The 21619-nt window shown below is 27.0% G+C and overlaps 3 protein-coding genes across 4 annotated transcripts; all 3 read left to right on the forward strand.

The window, feature by feature from the left end:
* Positions 1-4907: 4907 nt before the first annotated feature.
* LOC114165569 (glycosyl hydrolase 5 family protein-like) lies at positions 4908-6942 on the forward strand. Its single transcript, XM_028050157.2, has 3 exons — positions 4908-5477; positions 5725-6334; positions 6439-6942. The coding sequence occupies exons 1-3, from the start codon at positions 4908-4910 to the stop codon at positions 6858-6860; spliced, it is 1602 nt and encodes a 533-aa protein (XP_027905958.2). The 3' UTR covers positions 6861-6942.
* A 6607-nt stretch (positions 6943-13549) lies between these two features.
* LOC114165809 ((+)-neomenthol dehydrogenase-like) lies at positions 13550-15347 on the forward strand. 2 transcript variants are annotated; one of them, XM_085668270.1, is made up of 5 exons: positions 13550-13693; positions 14008-14254; positions 14370-14426; positions 14508-14687; positions 14815-15347. In XM_085668270.1, the coding sequence occupies exons 1-5, from the start codon at positions 13674-13676 to the stop codon at positions 15190-15192; spliced, it is 882 nt and encodes a 293-aa protein (XP_085524396.1). In that variant the 5' UTR covers positions 13550-13673; the 3' UTR covers positions 15193-15347. The 2 variants fall into 2 exon arrangements, with proteins under 2 accessions (XP_085524396.1, XP_027906195.2); XM_028050394.2 differs by having other exon boundaries at positions 13557-13693; positions 14016-14254.
* A 1127-nt stretch (positions 15348-16474) lies between these two features.
* LOC114165816 ((+)-neomenthol dehydrogenase-like) lies at positions 16475-20649 on the forward strand. The gene is made up of 5 exons (XM_028050402.2): positions 16475-16542; positions 16829-17075; positions 17232-17288; positions 19496-19675; positions 20159-20649. The coding sequence occupies exons 1-5, from the start codon at positions 16523-16525 to the stop codon at positions 20537-20539; spliced, it is 885 nt and encodes a 294-aa protein (XP_027906203.2). The 5' UTR covers positions 16475-16522; the 3' UTR covers positions 20540-20649.
* Positions 20650-21619: the final 970 nt, after the last annotated feature.

Below are 21619 nucleotides of genomic sequence, written 5' to 3' on the forward strand. Positions count from 1 at the left end.
ATGAAGATCACTTATAGTTCACTTTCAAAATAAAATTGCAAATCACTAGTCGCTAGGTGAGCCATTCGTTTCAAATTTCAGTTCTTCTCTTTTTAATTTTATTATTTTATTGGGCTATGTAGATGAGCTTCCCTCTTATTATTTATCTTTTATTTATGAAGATAAGATATTTGTCTTTGACTTATGACGAGCCTTCTTCATCTTATTAACGTTCGTTCTTTCTTTGTTCTTTCAATTGTTTCTTTACATAAGAGATCCAAAGTAAAAAAAATGGTCATCTTTCTAATAAGAATTGCAACAAGTGCCCTAGAGATAAAAACGTTCCCAAACCTGCACAACAAGGCTGGTGCCACTACCCAACACTATATCAAATATTAGTTAATGAATTTTGTGATTTTGAGAGAACTTGAACCTAAGGATCATATCAAGCAACTTGATAAAAACGCTCCCATGCTTGCAACAACGCTATATCAAATATCAACAAATGAATTTTGTGATTTTGAGAGGACTTGGACCTAAGTATCGTATCAAGCGGCCTGGAGATAAAAACGTGCACAAAAGGTTGGTGTTCAGCGCTAGTATGCCACCACACGCTCCCCATCTTGCATAACAAGGTTGGAGCTCAGTGCCAATCTGCCACCACTCAACGCTATATCAAATATTAGCAAATAAATTTTGTGATTTTGAGAGAACTTGGACCTAAGGATCGTATCAAGCAACCTGGATATTAAAACACTCCTAGACATGCACAACAAGGCTAGGGCTCAGCGCTAGTCTACCACCGCTAGATCAAATATTAGAAGATAAATTTTGTGATTTGAGAGGACGTGTTCAATTGTTTAAATTGATACTCGTCTCTCAGTACATTAGTTCAAAACAATTTTAAGACATGGTAACTTGTACCAATTTGCTTAAATGCTTATATTCTAAATTCTCCTAAACAACACAAAATCAAAGACACTCAAGCATGAATCAATAGTCCAAAACATACGAGATTGCATCAAACATACACATTATCCCAAATTCATCAGAAACAGTCAGAATTTCATCTCCATCTCCAGATGATAAAACTCACAACACAAATTCGAGACTAGCTTTCCTTACTTGTTAAAAACTTCTCAACGAACTCTAAGACACAAAAAAAAAACTTTAGCTCTATAAGATGGTATATTTATACCTAGGAACAACACAAGAATGATAAGGACATATCGTTCTGATAACTGATTAGTAGAGACTCATACTAATGATTAAAAATATGCAAGTGGAAGAAGACTCACATGCAACAAAAAACATAAATAGACTAAGAAAAATGGTTGAAACTCAACTTACGCGAACAAATGATTAATCTGTCCAAATTGAAGAGTTCACCACAAGAATCAATCATACTGTCTCAATTATTCAATCAAATGAGCAATTATTCAATCGGATGAGTAGATAGAAAAACTCTTAGAGAGAAATTAGATAACTCTAGCAAAGTGATTTTCAGAGGTGGTGTGTTTTAAAACCATGATACTCATTAATAACAAAACTATTTATACTAAAATATTTTAATATTAAAATAATCGAGTCTTTCTATTATTAAATCACTATCACTTCTAAATTGTCATTTTCTAAGTCTTTACACATTACACAATTGGGTTCTTATTTTTATAAAAAATAATCAATGTGACTCAAATTGACGTGTTGTTTAGAATTGTCACGTGTCAGAATCTAAGTCGTATTTTCTTTTAAAGTGTCACATGTCAAAATCAAAGGGATTACAACTTAAAAGATAACCAAATTTTAACACGTGACATACTTAGATTTTAACACGTGACAATTTAAACAATGTTGATGTCAATTTAAGAGAACAAGTCATGTTGATTTTTTTTTTACAAGAATAGAGTGTCAATTGAGTCAAAAACATATAAATAAAAAATGAAACACCTAAATATAAGAATCAAATTAACAATTAAATATATATTTTTTTCATATTTGTCTTTTATTTTTCTTTATTTAATCTCTTTCATCACTTATCTCTTTACTCTCTTGGTCAAAAGACTTAGAAAATCAATAAGTCAATAGTCGACCTCAACATTTGTTTATAATTCATCCAAGAAACCTATCCTAAATCTTCTTAGCACATTTGTGAGCCTAAATTGATTGTGATCAATTACTCTAAGTATAAAAGAAGGAAATGTCACTCGTAAAATTTTCAACTAAATAAGCACCAATATCACAGAAGAACGTATTCTCAAATTATTCATTTATTGTATTTTACTTTATTTGTTTAACTTTTGTGTATTGCTAAGAAAATTTCTTTTAATTAATTTTAATATTTTGTAGTACATATCATCAATGATAAGAATCAAAAGAAATATTTCGAAAGAAAAAACTTAAAAAATTAATTGCTCCATAAAATAAATAGTTGGTACAAGACACAATCACAACAAATCATATAAATAAATACAAGGGAGTCAGGATTGCAAAAGTGGTTATAAAAAACCAAATAAATAAATTTATGTGGTTATAATGTGGTTATAATATATTTATGTCTTACCTAAAAGCTTTTTCTTCCACAGTTTTTATTAATTATATCGAGTTAATAAATTTTTGTTACTCAAATATATCAACCTCTTTGGATTGACTTATTATAAATATGTTAAAAACGAACAAACTCAACTGGTTCATTTTTCTGTTAATAAGGAATTTTGTAATTTGACTTTATGCATCAAGTTGATAAACATCATATTTTACTTTCTCAACTTATTTCATATATTTATAGTAATATAAATCTATCAATTTATATCATTAATCACTATGAAAAATTAATACTATAAAGATATCAGATAAAACTAAAATATTAATTTTGGTACTTATTGTTGTGATATTAATATTTTTAACTATATATTGTTATCACAGTACAAAATATTTATAATATAATTAAGTATGTATAAACAATTATTTATATATCAAAGTTATGGTAACTTTTCATACTTTTTCTCTTTTTTTAATAAAGAAAAATTCTTTCTTCTTTTCCTCCTCAAAATTGACTTTTTTTTTTTTCATATGACCAAATCAAACAAAGAAATCCTACACCTTTAACGTCTTTCCGCACCCTGTCTCACCAAATGTATAGCTACCAAATCTAAAAGAAACAAAGAAAATTTAATAAATGTACATAAAATATCAAAATAAATCTTTTTGATAAGAGAAAAGTTAAATTGTATTTCAATTATTTTGTTTGCGAAGCTCTACCATGAATATATTTTAAGGTAAATGTGTAAATTTAGAAAGTTAAATCAAATATAATAAACTTAATCTATATATATATATATATATATATATATATTAATTATATATAAACAGATTCTCTTCTTGATGTCCACATTTATTTTTTAATTTTATCTTTTAAATAAACTAAAATAATTATTTTCTTATATATAATTTTCTTTTGATATTCACATTTATATTTCAATTTTATCCTTTAAACAAAAATGGATTTATTTATTTTTTTAATTTAACCATTTCTTCTATTTAACCACTTTTTAAACTTAACTATTTTTTAATTATAAAACCATCTAAAAAATAAATAAAATTATTTATTATAAAATTACAAAATTATTTATATTTATAATAACATTATAAAAATTAATTTTTATTATTAGAAAAAGAAGTGAAAATGCGTAACTTTTCACTAATTATATATATATATATATATATATATATATATATATATATATTTATAATCACATATTTTAAAAATGGGAAGGATCTTAGCTAATCATAAAACTATAAAAATAAAATTGTAATTTTACTTCACTGTTAAATTATAATTATATAGTACGTGTTCGTCAAATTTTAGGGTTTTATAAGAAAATAACAACAAAAGAAAAAAATTATAAGCACATTATATATATATATATATATATATATATATATATATATACATTACACTAATTAGAAATTTTCATATATATAATTTTTTTATTTAATTATAACTTTTAATGCAAAAGCAGTCCAACTTGTAAAAAGAGTTAAAGTTATTAAAGATGTTATAATTAATTTGGGATCATTTGATTCCTTTTTAAAATATTTAATTTTTTTTGTTGTAAAACTTATTTTTCCTATATATTCTTAAGTTATTACAAAAAACAAATAATCATAAATATGTTATAAAAATTAATAAATGTATACTTATTGAATAATTGAATAATTGAATAATGAATAATTGAATATTATATTCCTAATTGAGTCAAACTATACTAACTAACAGACAATTCCCTTACAAATAGATATCCAAACATGCTTATATATGAATGGAAAACAAATGATGAATAAAAGAGCACGAGGCCTTAGAAAATGCTTTTGTTTTAATAGGTTAAGATTTATTAACAACATTGTTTTTACTTACTCTTTAAACAGAATAACCATACACACATTATCTCCATATATTTAACTACTTTGATGTAAAAATGTTTTTACTATATATTTTAAATTATTAAAGAAACAAATAATCATAAATATTTTATACAAATTTAAAAGTTATATATTTATTAAACATTTACCTGATTGAACTGATGCCATCGGAATCAAATAAACAAAATATATCATTGATATTTTTAGAGTCCGTTACGTAATTGAAATTTACAACTTTTAATGCCAAATATAACGTTAAAAATAGTTAATCACATGAATAAACGATAAAAGGCTGTCTTTCATCATGAATAATAATAACAAGTAGATGAAGATAATATAATAGAAAAGATAAAAAGTTAATCAGTTATAATGAAAGTTTAACAGAAAACAGATTGGAATCTGTTAAACTTTTGTTAACGTGTTGCTAAACTTAATCAGAAAAGCTCTATATATATTTATCCTCACATTTTCTTATCCAACATCAAAGTTCTTTTCCATTCAAAGCAAAAATGTCTTCACGTTTGGTCTTTCTTTTTTTTCTTGTAGTCATCTCTACATCACATTCCAATGCATATCCTTTATCAACACAAAATAGATGGATCATAGATGAAGCCACGGGACAACGTGCCAAATTGGTGTGTGCTAATTGGGCTGGTCACCTTCAACCAATGATCCCCGAGGGTCTTGACAAGAGGCCATTGAAGGACATTGTTGGTGAGCTTGTGAAGCACAAGTTCAATTGCGTACGTCTCACTTATGCAATCTACATGTGGACACGCTATGCTCATGAGAATGTGAGTGCCAATTTAGCCTCTTTGGATGTACCAGAAGTGGTAGAAGGCATTGCTAAGAACAATCCTTCTGTGTTGTCCATGACACACATTCAGACCTTTCATGCGGTTGTTCACGAACTTGGAGTTCAGAATGTGAAAGTGTTGCTTGATAACCATGTGAGTGAGCCGATGTGGTGCTGTAATGATGACGATGAAAATGGCTTCTTCCATGATAGACATTTCAATCCTCAGGAATGGGTGCATGGTCTTACTTTGGCTGCCAAACACTTCAATGGAAACCCTGTTGTATGTATTTTTCATTTTGGCTCAATTATATATATATATATATATATATATATATATATATATATATATATATATATATATATATATATATATATATGAGCTTCAATATATTTTGTTGTTTCAATTCTTTTGATATTCTTTTGGTTTTAGCTCCTCTAAACACATAAATAGAAAATTTTAGTCTTTACACGATTATGTTAGCACTTTATATATCTAGAAAGATAAGATGAGTTTGTTATTACTGCAGGTTGTGGCAATGAGTTTGAGGAATGAGTTGCATGGTCCTCGCCAAAATTTGAAGGATTGGTACAAGTACATGAGCCAAGGAGCACTAGCAATTCATGAGGCAAATCCAAATGTGCTTGTGCTTATCTCAGGTTTGAACTATGACACTGAGTTGCAATTCTTAAAGAAAAAGCCATTGAATATAGACTTGGGTAAAAAAATGGTGTTTGAAACACATTTGTACTCATGGTCTGGAATTGGTACCCTTAAATTGAGAGAGATATGGACAAAGCAACCATTGAATAGGATATGTGCTAACAATGTCAAAGCGATAGACCATAGAGCTGGATTCCTTACTATCGGAAAGAATGCAACTCCTTTGATTTTTACTGAGTTTGGATTCAACGAGGCAGGTTATTCGGTGGAAGACAACCGATTCTTGACATGCCTTCAGACTTATCTTCTTGGAAATGATATGGACTGGGGATTTTGGGCTTTCCAAGGTACCTACTACCTAAAGAAAGATCAGGTCCAAGTCGAGGAGTCATTTGGTGTAATGGATGCAACATGGCATAACCTTAGATATCCTAACTTCACGGACAAGTTCCAACTTTTGCAAAGGAAGAATATTGGTAATCTTTTTTAGTTTAGTTATCATGATTTATATCAATTAATGTTCTTTGAAGCATCTGCATAAAATATCTTATTTTATCTAAGTTGTGTGTTCTTGATGTAGAACCTAACTCCAAGGCTCCCATTGTAAATATCTTGTACCATCCACTGTCCGGTCAATGTGTTCAAGTGAATGACAAGAATGAAGTTGAACTTGGAAGATGTGAAACCAAAACTAGATGGGTTCGTGCAGAGAATGAAACTAAAATCATTTTACATGGCACTAAGAAGTGCTTAACCACAATTGGTGAAGGGCTTCCTGTTATAGTTTCGGATTGTGAAAGGAATAATAGTTCTTGGAGATCTGTATCTCTTTCTAAACTACACTTGGCAACTATGAATCAACAACAGGAACAACTTTGCTTACAAAAGGATTCTAACTCATCTACCATTGTGACGTCAAAGTGTATCTGCATAAAAGATGATTCTCTTTGTCTTGATGATCCTCAAAGCCAGTGGTTCCAACTTGTTCAAACCAATGTGTAGCTTAGGTTATCAAGAGTCTAAAATTAGTATTGCAAAAACCCTTTTATTTTTTATTTTTCATATTTTTCTTTATTATTTTATATTCTGCCTACTTCAATTTAGCATTTATTAATATGTTTGGGTGTATTATGTCTAGGATAAATTAAATCTCAAATAAAATAAATATTTAATTTTCATCTTCAAAGTCAAAATGTACATTGTAAGTTTTATAAGAAAGTTTTTAAGATTTTCTTATAATGGTATTAAGAATGTCATATTATTATTTATTACTTTATTATAAAATTATAAAACTAATATAAAAGGCTTAATACAATCTTATTTTTAATTTGCAGAATTTATCACTTAAATTTTCATTTTATATTTAAACTTGTTTTTGTTAATAAATATTATTCAAAAAATTTACCCGTAACATTATAATATACTTTATTTTGTTTTTATATATGTACTTTTAAGTGTCAAAATTTATATAAATGTATACCATTTTCAATTTTTAATGTGAGCTATATTTTTCAATCTTATTTTATGTATTATATCATAATTATTATGTTATTATTATGGGTTATTTTATTAATTGTATTATTGTTAACTTTATTATTGTTAATAATATTATCAATTATTGGTTATATTGTACATTATACTACCTATTTTATAGAAGATTTTACTCATTATTAGTTATTTTATTAATGTTTTCCGCTATCCCATACTCGTGGATATTAATTAATTACTTTTTATAAAATTATATAAATTATATATATTTTAAATTAGAATATCAAATAAAATTTTATGAGAATCAAAATATTTATTAAATTTGCAAACACAGAACAAACCTAGTTGATAAAATTTAAAAATATATTTTAAAAAATATATAGGAAAATAAATATTCAAATTAAAAGATATTTTAAATGTATTTTTACTTTAATTTTTTAAATTGTAATGATATCTTGTTTTATACACTAATAAAAGTTATAATACATTACTTGATTAAATCACATAAAGAACATAGATTAAACTAATGATAATAGAATTTTGACATAAATATTTCATTTTTTAAACTTCAATATATTTGGGATCGTAATACAAAAAATTCATGACAATTACATTAAATTATTATATTATACGAAATAAAATTTATTTATTCAATTATATAGTGATAAACTTACATGTTTGATGATGAGTTAAAAAATAAAAATAATTATATAAAAATATCAACATATTATTCTACATGATAAAATAATAACAAATAAAAATTTAAAAAAAAACGATCAAATACGTTTCTTAGAAACAATTTGAGAGACCATGGAATGAAATCGCACAAAGGAAAACAAATGTATAATTAAGGGTATGATAAGATGAAAAATACCTTAAAGATCTAATAAAACTTTTCAAATATCAACCTAGTCGATGGTCGAGAGATAACAAAAATTGTTTTAGCGAAAAAAAAGAGTTCTTCAAATGAAACTAAACTTAATAATAATAGAATAAAATAGATATTTTTTTTATATAACCAAGTAAATGAAAAGTTTATTCTATTGAACACTTACATTGAGAGTGTTAAACATTCTTATGTGAAAAAAAATATAAAAAAAATAAAAATATTAAAAAATAGTAGAAATATTCAAGTGTAAGACATAAAAAATCTTTAATTGAGATACATCATTTGAACATAATTTTATATATATATATATATATATATATATATATAGTTGTAAATTTCATCTTATAAATCAATTTTATAAACTTAGATTTAAGTTTCATTTTTTTAATAAAGAATATGAGAAAAAACAATTTTCTACTTTTAATAATAGATTAATATTTTAAGGAATAAATATGCTTTTGGATCCTGAAGTATTACAAAGAATGGACAAGAGTCTCTGCTCCAAATTTTGAAGCTATTTGTAGAGGTGTCATTTAAGCTCCTAGCTCATGGGTTGATCTTGATCGACTAAAATTAAGCCTTATTTTTTTGGCCCACTTAACAAGGGCTTTTCTAAAGCCCCGACCCCTAAAGCCCTATGTGAAGTGGGTTAGAACAAGGTTAGGGTGGGACTAACCCTAAAACTAATTGTTGTAAATTATTTGTTCCTTGTGCCTCTAGGAGCTGCCGGAGTTTCTGGTGGCATGTTTGTTGCTTCAGCCACATGGAAACTAAACAACTTAAACATCTTTAGTTTTTATTTAAACACTAATCTGGATTATCTCTTTGTTTCCATTTGTCACTCAGACTAGTCCCTCTACTTTCAAAGGCATTGGTTTTGGTCCCTAAATTTTAATGATATTAAATTTATTACAAGTTGCAAACAACGTTCTAATTTAGCATTGGAGTTGTTGACACGTTTGGTAACATGTATCTCTTTCTAAACTTCACTTGGCAACTCTAAATCAACACGAGGAACAACTTTGCTTGCAGAAGAATGCTAACTCACCCACCATTGTGACTTCAAAGTGTATTTGCATAAAAGATGATTCTCAATGTCTTGATGATCCTCAAAGCCAGTGGTTCCAGTTTGTTCAAACCAATGTGTAGCTTAGGTTAATTGGTTTAAGAGTCTAAGATTAGTATAGTAGAAACCCTTTTATTTTTTTACTTTTTATATTTTTGCTTTATTATTTTATATTTTGCATAGTTCGATTTGACATTTACTAATATGTTTGGGTGTATTATGTTTAGGATAAGTTAAATCTCAAACAATAAAATAAGTATTTAATTTTCTTTAACTGGTTGAAAGTTATTTTATAACTATTTTGTTCTTCAAAATAATACACATTATTAATAGAGAATAAATATCTCATTGGCTATAGTAAGGACTATATACTATCTCATTGTAAAGCATTTCATTTGCATCTTCTATTGCTCTAAGTATGATGAACATTGACAAACAAAAGACTTAACCACTTATATATTTTGAGTGGAAGTGTTTATTCCACTGTTCCAAACATTTCAAATTTATAAGAATATTTTTATAAGAATGTTTTTAAGATTATTTTTATAACGATTTTAAGAGTTATCATTATTCTAAGAATGTCATACACTACTAAAAAACTCATATTTCCTATCAATTTTATTTTGAAAATTTTTTCGTAGGAAATACTTACAAATTTTATTGTGAAAAAAATTATAAGAAATTGCTACCAATTTTCTTGCAAAATATTTTGTATAAAACACTTTTTGCAATAAATTTTATAGCAAATACTTGCAAATTTAATAATTTTGTAGAAAATGACTACCCACAATGGAATTACATGTCAATTAAAATTCTTAGAAAAAATGGCAGAAAAAAGTCTTTTCTTCCAAATTTTTTTAACAAATTTGTAAAAAAAATCTCATGTAATATAAGATTTTTTAGTTGTGATACTATTTTTAATTCTAAATTTAAATGTAATTTGTAAGTTTAAATTCACTACTTATTATAAAATTCATATAAATGCTTAATACGTCATTATAAATTTAAAGGATTTTATCGCTTTCATTTTCATTTTACATTTAAACTTGTTTTTCTTAATAAATATTATGGTGTATTATTCAAATTTACCCGTAACATTATACTTTACTTATTTTTATTTTTTTAACTTTTAAACGTTACAATTTTCATAAATACGTACCACTTTCAATTTTTAGGGTGAACAACGTTTTCAATCTTATTTTATATATTATATCATAATTATTATTTATTATTATTGGTTATTTTATTAATTTTATTATTGCTATTAATATTATCATTTGGTTATATATTATATCATTCTTACTAATTTATATCAGATGTCAATGATTGTTGGTTATGTTATTAATGATTAACCATGCTAACGATAAACTTTAAATGTAATGATCTATTCAATATTTTCTAGAAACATTGATTTCAACCCTAGTCTTTTTTTTTTTTTTACGGTGGATCCTAATACTAGTCGTTGAAAGATTATTTACAGCTATTCATGAGAGATTCGCAGTGAAAACAAATTATTCAATCTAATTTTATATATATACTAAAAAAGGTAAAGAAGATCAGACTGTTTTAATAAATTATTATAATTTAAATTTGTGCTTATGTTTATAATCAAACAACATATCTTTATCACAACTATTTTATAGTTAAAGAAATAAATTATTCTCTTAAAAAAATCTTACGCGAAATCTACAAAACGTGTATATAATTGAAATAGATTATTTAAGATATAGTTGTTGTTTATTAAGAGATTATATATGACTTTTATCACAATATTTTATCCTTAAGAAGATAAATTATTCTCTTACAAAAACCGTTAGTGAAATCTACTAAGATATATACAGTTGAAATAGATTATTTAAGATATAACTGTTTCTTATTCGGAGATTATATGTCTACAATGCATCTACTAATTATTCTATCATTTATCTTTAAGTTCAAAGTTCTTCCTATAAAACAAGGATTACAGTGAAAAATAATCACACTAGATTCAGAGAAGAAAGAAGCAAAGAATTCTGAAAGATATGAACAATCAGTTTCAAAGCAATGAGTTTCCTCCATCATCCTCGTCTTCTCCACCTCTAGCATCACCTCAGACTCAATCACCATGCTTACAAACTGCAAGTTACAGGAGATGGAGTGAAGAAGAACACAAGTAAGTACATTTTATTTTGCTTAAATGTTTCTCTTTTATTGATAAATGTTAGTTGTTAGTTTTTGTTAGCGGGAATAGTTGAACCTCTACAACTTTTCTCATCTTCCTTTCCAAACTCACCAAATCAATTTTATTTATCCGTTTTTTTATTGGCCTTTCTCTCTCATCTAACCATTAAGTCACCTTATCACTTTATGTTTATTGCGGGTTGTACAATTGTCTTGTGGCAGAGGCCAGATGGGCCAAGTCACAATCCAAATGGAATTCCTAGTTGGACAATTGCTGATGGAGAGATTGTTGCATGTTGCATTAATTGTCCCGTGACGGAGGACAAGTAAGCCGGATCATAATCAAATCATGACACTTGAACTGTTATATTCTTAAATAAAAAGAGTTGTGACCAAACTAAAAAATATAGCTTTTGATATAATGATAAACATTCGATCATAACGGTTTAATCAATTCTTAATTACGATTTTGTTTCCAACAGGTTGTTCTTGATAGGACTCGAGAAATACAAAAAGGGACGATGGACGAATATTTCAAGGTATGTGGTGAAAACCAGGACTCCAGCACAAGTTGCAAGCCATGCTCAAAATTACTACAAACATTTGGCCGCACTCAATAAAGACAAAAGAAAAAGTATTGACGACGTGAAAACTTTGGACAACGAGGATGTCTCTCTTCCTCATGATCAAGTTCATTTGCAAAATGACAATGTCTATGTTCCAGTTGATTTGCAAAACGATGAAGTTCATCGGCAAAATGACGATGTTTATGTTCGAGATTCCCAAGTTGATGTGCAAAATGATGAAGTTCATCAGCAAAATGACGATGTCTATGTTCCGGATTACCAAGTTGACCAACCTATTTTTGCTGATATGGACTTCTTAAACGTAATGATAGATACGGTCTAAATAATTGTTTTGTTTAGTTTTTGAAAATATTGAAGGGTTAAAAAGGTTAATAAATAGCTTGATGAATAATGATTGTGGTCGGAAACATTTTTCTTATTTTGTGTTTTCTCTAATCTCAGCAGTAATAAAATAAGGTATTTGGTGATAACACTTTTTTTTTAGTGCGTAGGGATATAAAAAGGCCAATACAAATTTCGCTATCTCATATTAATTTTAGAGAAAAATTCATTCCTATTATCAGAAGATAGATATATATTCATATTTGGTTTTTTTACTATTTCAATATTAATTAATTAATTATTATAAAATAATATAAATTATAATAAAAAAAATAATATTATCTTGTATTTAATATTAAAAGAAAATACTAAATAAAATTTTATAAAAATCAAAACATTTATTAAATTTATAAATATTAATAAAATTTAATTGATAAAATTTAAAAATATTTTTAAAAAAATATAAAAAGAAAATAAATATTAAAATTATAATATATTGTTTGATCAAAATAAAAAAAAATTAAATTAATTAGAATATAATTTTAATATAGATATTTTATCTTTTAAATTTCCATATAAGTTGAATATGACGATAAATATATCAATTGTTTACTTTAGACCATAATATGCAGGAAAATTGTTTACCACAACATCAATATATCAATTTGTAGTTCTTTATGATGGAATTTATTTTTCAGAAGTAAATGTTAATGTTACGTACGTCATGTGTAGGTGAGTCAAGTATGTGTGTTTTACGAAATAATACATTGAAAGGCAAATATAAATAAATAAAATTACATCATAAATTTCAAATATAAATTAGAAGAAATTATTCAACACAGCCCAAAAAAAAAACACAGAGCAAATTCATACAAATTTGGCAGTTTCATAAAATGGTCCTAACTGGCCTTTTCCTTATTGGCAGCAATGAAAATACAAAGATGAGATAGGCCACTCTTGTTAATTATTACTTAGTTCCAAAAACTTTCACATTTTTTATTTAAGCAGTGAGGCATGGCTAATTATTAATTTTTATTTACAACTAAGTTCTAAAAACAATTCAAAATTTTAAGTTTAATTTATTGCATTTGGCTATTCGAAATATGTGACTTTCTAACGACCCAATTGTTTTTTATGCACAGAATATACATATTTTATTTCACTATGTATCTTTCTTTCATAATTTTAAGATCAAAGCTATATCCACAAACGAAGCATAGTTTCACCAAAAAATTCAGAGGCTATAATGATCTGATGATAAAACGGACCAAAACCATTTCCTACAGACACCAGGAATCATCATCATGGCAGAAGCAGCAAAAAGGTAAATAAAAAAAAAAAAATTATACTCAAATTTTGTTCTGTTTCTGCTTTGCTTGTAAAGTTATTCTGTTACATATCTATTACGTAGCTAAAGAAGTTATGAAGCTTGAATTTGTCAAGAAGCACTGTCATGAAACAGGTAGCATAACATGAACAGAAAATCACAGCTAAAATCTATAGATATAAAACTCAGAGAACATTTTAAGAAAATCATTAGTCCTTGACTTTGTGTTGTGAAAGTTTATTGTATCCATGCACAGACCAAATATGAAATTAGTGTAAATTTTCATAAGATAATCATCAACAGTTGTGTAGGTATGCAGTAGTGACAGGAGCTAACAAGGGGATTGGTTATGGAATATGCAAGAAACTGGGTTTGAATGGAATCGTGGTGGTGCTAACAGCTAGAAATGAGAAAAGGGGTTTGGAAGCAGTGGAGAGATTGAAAGAGTTTGGCCTTTCAGAGTTTGTGGTTTTTCATCAACTTGATGTGACAGACCCTTCTAGTGTTACTTCCTTAGCACAATTCATCAAAACCAGATTTGGAAAACTTGATATATTGGTGAGTGTCACAGTGGTATACACCTAAGTTTTTCAAATTCTTAAAGAAGAAACAACAAAAAAATTTCTGGGTTTCATGCATATCCATACATTTGGCATAATAATTAGTGTTGCAGGTGAATAATGCAGGTGTTCCTGGGGGAATAGTAAATGCAGAGAATTATCTTAGAAGGGTAAGGTTCCATGTTATGTAATATATGTAATATATTTCTGATTCTCGTTGTATAATGGTATAGCTTTATTTGTCCTTGTAGAAAAGGGGTGAAAAATTGGATTGGAATCTGATAGTGTATCAAAATTATGAGTTAGCCAAAGAATGTGTTGAAACAGACTTCTTTGGTGCAGAGAGAGTAACTGAAGCTCTTCTTCCTCTGCTTCAACTCTCCACTTCACCAAGGATTGTCAATATTTCTGGTCAAATAGGACTATTGAAGGTAAATTTAAATTCAAAACATATATGAGTATAGTTTTGTTCACATTTTTTCTTTGAGAATGAAGGAAGTTCTGCAAAAACAATGAAAAAAAGGCAAGTTCTGATTACATCTCTTCCTCTGGTTTCAGCACATACCAAATGAGTGGGCAAGAGGAGTTTTGAATGACATTGAGAATCTGACAAATGAGAAACTTTATGAGGTGTTTAGAGAGTTTCTGAAAGATTACAGAGAAGGATCATTAGAATCAAAAAATTGGCCACTTGTGGTTTCTGGTGTGACCATGGCAAAAGCAGGTATAAATGCTTACACAAGGATGCTAGCTATGAAGTTCCCTCATTTTTGCATAAATTGTATATGCCCAGGCTCTGTCAAGACTGACATAAACCACAACCAAGGGTTGTTAAGCATTGATGAAGGTGTTGAAAATCCTGTTAGGCTTGCATTGTTGCCTGATGATGGTCCTTCTGGCCTCTTTTTCTCAATGGATGAAGTCATTCCCTTTTGATCTACACTGTTTTTCACTGTCATAATCTCAAGAGAATAATTTGTGTACATAATAGTGTGTAAATACGTTATGATTGTTGCTTGAAACTAATAAGCTACCTATTGTTTTGTAATATTCAAGTTTTAGTTAAATATACCATTTTTTTTTTATTTTAATTTAGTCGGTCATATTCTATGAAACTTGAATACGCCTCATCAATAGCGTATGTATCAGTAAAATATGTCCAATTTAAAATATATTTTTTTTTTCTTTAACATGATTTTAACATGATTCTAATATAATGTTAATAATCACAAATTTAATGATTTTCTGAAAAAAAAATCCATGAACTTATAAATTTATCACATAAGTTTCTATTATGATTATAGAAATAAAGAAAAAATATTACATGATCACTATTTTTCACTTTTTTGAATATTAAATTTATTTTTGTGTTAGTTGACAATGTGTTAATTGAAATTTTGCATGCATGTTGTGTTCCATACTCTATATCTTTCAATTTAACACTATCTCTGTATCTGTAACCGTGCTCATATCGTATCCGGTCTTCATATCTCATAGTTACATTGAAATTATATTACTTAATGAAGGCGAAGATTTAGATTTCATAAATTCAACGCAATACAATTTTTCTAATCATTATCTGTAACGAAACACCATTCACACAAGTTCAATAGTTCTAAATTCTTTGAAAAGAAATTATAAATCTTAATGTGACCTTTTGCATTCCCTGGGCCATCAACTACAATAATCTTCTCATTAGACGAGTGGTTTTTTTCTTTTTTACTTCAAACTTTTACATATCTAAAAAACTAATGAGACAAATGGTAGTCATTTCTATCTCCAAAAAATTGTTTAAATCATAATTTTTTGCATTATCAGTAACACCTCAACATTAATCCTTAATCAGCTAACACCATGCATAAAGCAATTTGTTACACTTTAGTGCATTTGAAATTTCTAGTCTGAATATTGAAAATTTCTTTTACTTGCTATCTCAATATAGATATTTAACTGAACCAAATAAAACACCGTCTAAAAGAAGACATATTAAATTTGATACTAATACTGTTTGTAGTTTTCCAAATGATCCAAATAGCGAAGCGGATAAGAACAAACATAAAATTAAATAACAATCAATACAAGGAGTAAATTATATATTTGGAATCTTACCTATTTACATTTAATTACTAATGATGAAGTTAAATTAACATTATCATACGTGGACACGTGTTGAGAATTCGCAATGCAGGAATATAAAATGAAGGATACAAGATGAACAGGTGAAGCATTTCATATACCACACTCTCTGCAAGCAAACATTATCAACATGGGAGAAGAAGCACAAAGGTAAGAAAAAATTAAATGATACTCAAAAAGTTTTTGCATTTCTATGTATGTAACCTTCAGTTTGTTATATATGCATGTGTGAGTTTGGACCTGTAAAAGCAAATGAAAAATCAGAAAAGTCCAGAGATTCACAGAATAAAAGCTTAATCAGAAACATCATTGTAGTCATGCACAAACCAAAATATTATGAACTTAATAAAGATTCTATGCATTTTTTTCACAAGAAAATAGTGTTTATCATAGTCATAAACTGCAGATCTATTTATTGAGTTGGATATATATACAGGTATGCAGTGGTGACAGGAGCTAACAAGGGAATTGGTTATGGAATATGCAAGAAACTGGCATTGAATGGAATTATGGTGGTGCTAACAGCTAGAAATGAGAAAAGGGGTTTGGAAGCAGTGGAGAGATTGAAAGAGTTTGGTCTCTCAGAGGTTCTAGTTTTTCATCAACTTGATGTCACTGACCCTCCTAGTGTTGCTGCTTTGGCACAGTTCATCAAAACCAGATTTGGAAGACTTGACATCTTGGTACAAGTTTATATGTGTCTCACTATTTTTCCACTCCTTTTTCAACTTGTTCAGATTAATTGCAGTATTGGTTTCATTGATTTTCTCTGATTCTTAAGGAACAAACAACTACTTGATTTCCTTCATTTTTTTTTTTTTCATCTTTTTGGGGTGTAGGTGAACAATGCAGGTGTTCCTGGGGGACTGGTAAATGGAGAGAATGTTCTTAGAAAGGTAAGGTTAATCCCTTCCATGTCTTTACAAATACATGTCAAGCCATTACATTGGTGGGTTGAAAATTACTCATTCGAAAAATGGTTATATATGTTTTTAGTTTTTAAATTTTGACACAAAATTAAAATTTTTCTTGGTTTAAAATTTTAATACTTTTTAATATCTAAACTTTAAAAAATAAGTAAAATATAGTCATTTTATGTTAAATTTTATTTATATATTAAACACATTTTAAATTGACATTAGAGTTATTTATACTATTTAATATATTTTCACTTTAATATCAGATGAGAAATACATTTGATATGTAAAAAAAAAATAATAATATAATTGGTTAGAAAAATTATATTTATTCATTTTTTAAATTTGAAAACCAAAATATATAAGTTTAAGGACAACAACTAAAAACATATTTAATTTTTCAAAAAATAATTACTTTTTAGCATAAATATATAGAAATAGAAATAGAAGCATCATGTAAATTTAACTTGATGGGTGCACGTCTATAAATAAGAGCATAAGTAAAAGTAGAACATAAATTTAACTTTTTTTTTCATACATTCACAAATACTTAATAAAATTAATATTAATATATATATTTTTTTTATAAAAACTACAAACCTTTATACAATGACAAAAACTAAAATTTTCTCATACAACTCTTTTAAAAAATTGACAAACCACTATAAGAAAATGCTTCATTAGTAACCAATTTTAGTAACCAAAAGTTGTTAGTTACTATAACTACTATTTTAGATACAAGTTTACAAAGTAAAAAAATTATTGGTTACTAAAATAGTTACTATTATGAATAAACAATTATAATTGGTCACTTAATTGGTTTTTAAAATTAGCTGACATAGTTTTGGTTACCAAAGAAATTTGGTCACTAAAAATTAGCTATCTAAATTTTGGCTATCACAATAACTTAATTACTAAATTGGTCTCTAATTAATTAGTGACAAATTTAGTGACCAATTATATTTTTTTATTTATATTAGTGACTATTTTAGTAACCAATGAATTTTAATTTTGTAAATTGGTATCTAAATTGGTCACTATAATAGTCCCTAAAATTAGTTACTAATAAGACATTTTGTTGTAGTGAACCTTTTAATACAATTTCTTTTCGACAGTTTATTCAGTTGTAATGACAATCCTCAATTTTAACTCTTTAATTCTCAGAATAGTTTATTTATTACTCACTTCTTTATATACAAGTAAGAATCAACAATATATGTGTTATTTTTCCTTATATAATATAAAGATGTCTCCAACAATGATGAAACCATAGAAATTTTTAAAACCTTGATGTCAGGGTCACGTACAATTAATTGCAATTAGGAAACATTTTTCAGAAGCTGAGTTGACTATTGTAATGTTAACTACAGAATTATCACATGGTATAGTCCATGATTTGAAACACTGCATGTGCATGCCTCGAGATTGAGGCTGTTAGAAGGTTACAAAAAAGAATTGTAATAATTTTATTGGGTGCATGTTTAAATACTTCATAAAATAACTATTAATAATAGATACTGGTCAATGGTATTTGGTCCTGGTGCTTTGTCTTCAACTTTAAAGTCATTAACTACTTATTTAATTAGTATATTTTATTTTATATATATAGTAAAAAGGACTATGAGAAACTTTTTTTGACATTTTTTTTCAACATACTAGACTTTTTTTCTTCTCTTTTCAACTCTCATCAAACTTTTTTTTTCGTCCATTAACATGTTGTCATGTGTGTATTGTCAAATTTATCAACAAAACTTTGTTAAAAAAATAATTTTCCATAGTAAAAACTCTCGACAATATCTTTGGAAGATTCGTTTAACTCAAATTGTGTTTAAAGTAAATATAGAAAAAATAATAATTCTTTTTAGAACAAAATAAAAGTTTTATGAATTTATACTTAGAATATACATAAGTTATGTATTTGAAATATCTATTTTTATGATGATTATATTTAAATAGCTTATCACGTTCATGTTTCCAAAAAATGTTAAGAGTATCAAAACTAGTTTATATATATTTTCCACTTTTATAACCTATCAAATCGTTCTCCAAAAGTAAGATCATGATGAAACCAAATTTAAATTTTAAAAACCAAATACTTTAACAACTCTTAAGAGTATATTGTTTAAATTATTGAGTATGAATTTATGTGCTTTAATGGTGTTTCTTTTTTTTTTTTTTTCTTGTAGAAAAGGGGTGAAATATCAGATTGGAATATAATAGTTCCACAAAATTATGAGTTAGCCGAAGAATGTGTTGAAATAAACTTTTTTGGTGCAGAAAGAGTAACAGAAGCACTTCTTCCCCTCCTTCAACGATCCACTTCACCTAGGATTGTCAATGTCTCCTCTAGAAGAGGTGTATTGAAGGTAAAATTATACAGAAATTATTATTTTTTGTTTCATTATACTAAAATTGAAATAGATCAAATAATTATTATATTTTTCTGGGTTAACTATATTTTTTTATTTTTTAACTTTAAGTGAAAATTAGAATTAGTCAATCTTTGAAACTTTGAACCAATTAAGTATTTTATCTTTAAAATAAGTGCATTTAATCCTTTTAACCAAATTTTATTTGTTTCAAATGCGTTTTATGATAGCATTTGAACTTTTGACACATTTTTATTTTAATGTTAGCTGAGAAACGCGTTTGAAACGTTAACTAAACTTGATGAAAATTGGTTGAAAGGACCAAATTCAAGAGTTTCTAAAATTGGAATACTTAATTAGATCAAAGTTTCGAAGAGAAATTAATTCTAATTTTCATTAAAAAATAAGGGACCAAAAATATATTTTATCTTTTTCTTATCAATATAAACTTATTTTGTTTTTGCTTATTTATTGTTTCAGAATATACCAAATGAATGGGCAAGAGGAGTGTTGAGTGACATCAATAACCTTACAAACAAAAAACTTCATGCGGTGTTAAGAGAGTTTCTAAACGATTACAAAGAAGGATCATTGGAATCCAAGAATTGGCCACCTGTTCTTTCCGGCTACACCATGTCAAAAACAGCCTTAAATTCTTACACAAGAATGTTGGCTAAGAAGTTTCCTCGTTTTCGTATAAACTGTTTGTGCCCTGACTTTGTGAAGACTGATCTAAACCAGAATGTAGGGTTTTTAACCATTGATGAAGGTGCTGAGTGTCCTGTCAGACTCGCTTTGTTGCCAGATAATGGTCCCTCTGGTCTCTTTTTCTTAAAGAATGAAGTACTTTCCTTTTTCTAAACCACATTTCATTTTCCTATTATTATATTGCAATGGATGTATTTCTCATTCGATCAAACTCTTTATATCTGTTATACTCTCTGAATCAATATTACTCTAGACATATCAAATTGTTTCTTGTTCTTTTTCAAATATTTTTACTCACTTTTAGCCTATCACTCTAATTACTTTTTAATTATTTATTTTGATATTTTTAAGTAGTGTGATGTGATAATTAAAAAGTGATTGGAATGACGAATTAAAAGTGGATCAAAATATCATTGTATTGTATATATAGGCATACATAAAGGTGTTACTAACAAAGTAGATCCATGCATTGAGGTGACTTTGGAGTATTCATAAACATCACATCTTATTCGTGAAATGAATCAAACAACCATTTATGGTAAATACTTAAAGGAACATCTTTAAAATTTTTCTAATTGATTCGATTGTAGAATATTTTGAACTAATGGTGCATGATTAAACCTCTTTTTATGTGTATAAATATGCTGTGGTCATTTGATAGTATGTTATCAGGTTTTTTTTTTTTTTTTTTTTAATTTCAATGTGTCATAATATGATGTGAATATTAGAACTTGTATCACAAAACTTATTCCATATTATAGAAACACACTCTTTTACTTATTCCTTTGAACTTACTTTCTTGTATAGATTTAACTTTATTATAAATCACAAAATTTGATAGGTTTCACAATTTATTTAATAACTCTCTCATCTTAATTTAAAGATTTAGTAAATTTTAACCAAAATAAAAAATAAAAAGAGGGTTACAAGGTGCATTTTTAGCACTTCTCATTTGATTATATAATATTCTTTTATAAAATTGATGCAAAGCGATCATTATACTAGGCTGAACACAGAATACAATGTATTCAATATAATTAGATTGGCACAAACCAAACCTTTATTCTATAATTTTTTTTCATGACAATTAATACTGATAGGTGTTCTTAAAAGAGACAAAATAACTAAACTAAAATTCAATTTTAATTCTATAATTTTTCATGACAATTTTTATTCTCCAATTTTAAAAAATGGAATAGTTTTGTTCCTCTATTATCAAATTGCTTAAAAAAA

Source organism: Vigna unguiculata, chromosome 10 (genome assembly GCF_037176805.1).
Source record: "Vigna unguiculata cultivar grain cowpea cultivar isolate G323 ecotype 2 chromosome 10, ASM3717680v1, whole genome shotgun sequence".
Taxonomy (NCBI): domain Eukaryota; kingdom Viridiplantae; phylum Streptophyta; class Magnoliopsida; order Fabales; family Fabaceae; genus Vigna; species Vigna unguiculata.

Coding starts and splice junctions, on each gene's coding strand:
- LOC114165816 (XM_028050402.2), top strand. CDS start 16,523: ATGGGAGAAGAAGCACAAAG. Junction 16,543..16,828: donor ATGGGAGAAGAAGCACAAAG/GTAAGAAAAAAT, acceptor ATATATATACAG/GTATGCAGTGGTGACAGGAG. Junction 17,076..17,231: donor TTGGAAGACTTGACATCTTG/GTACAAGTTTAT, acceptor TTTGGGGTGTAG/GTGAACAATGCAGGTGTTCC.
- LOC114165569 (XM_028050157.2), top strand. CDS start 4,908: ATGTCTTCACGTTTGGTCTTTCTTTTTTTTCTTGTAGTCATCTCTACA. Junction 5,478..5,724: donor ACTTCAATGGAAACCCTGTT/GTATGTATTTTT, acceptor TTATTACTGCAG/GTTGTGGCAATGAGTTTGAG. Junction 6,335..6,438: donor TTTGCAAAGGAAGAATATTG/GTAATCTTTTTT, acceptor TTCTTGATGTAG/AACCTAACTCCAAGGCTCCC.
- LOC114165809 (XM_028050394.2), top strand. CDS start 13,624: ATGATAAAACGGACCAAAACCATTTCCTACAGACACCAGGAATCATCA. Junction 14,255..14,369: donor TTGGAAAACTTGATATATTG/GTGAGTGTCACA, acceptor TTAGTGTTGCAG/GTGAATAATGCAGGTGTTCC. Junction 14,427..14,507: donor CAGAGAATTATCTTAGAAGG/GTAAGGTTCCAT, acceptor TTGTCCTTGTAG/AAAAGGGGTGAAAAATTGGA.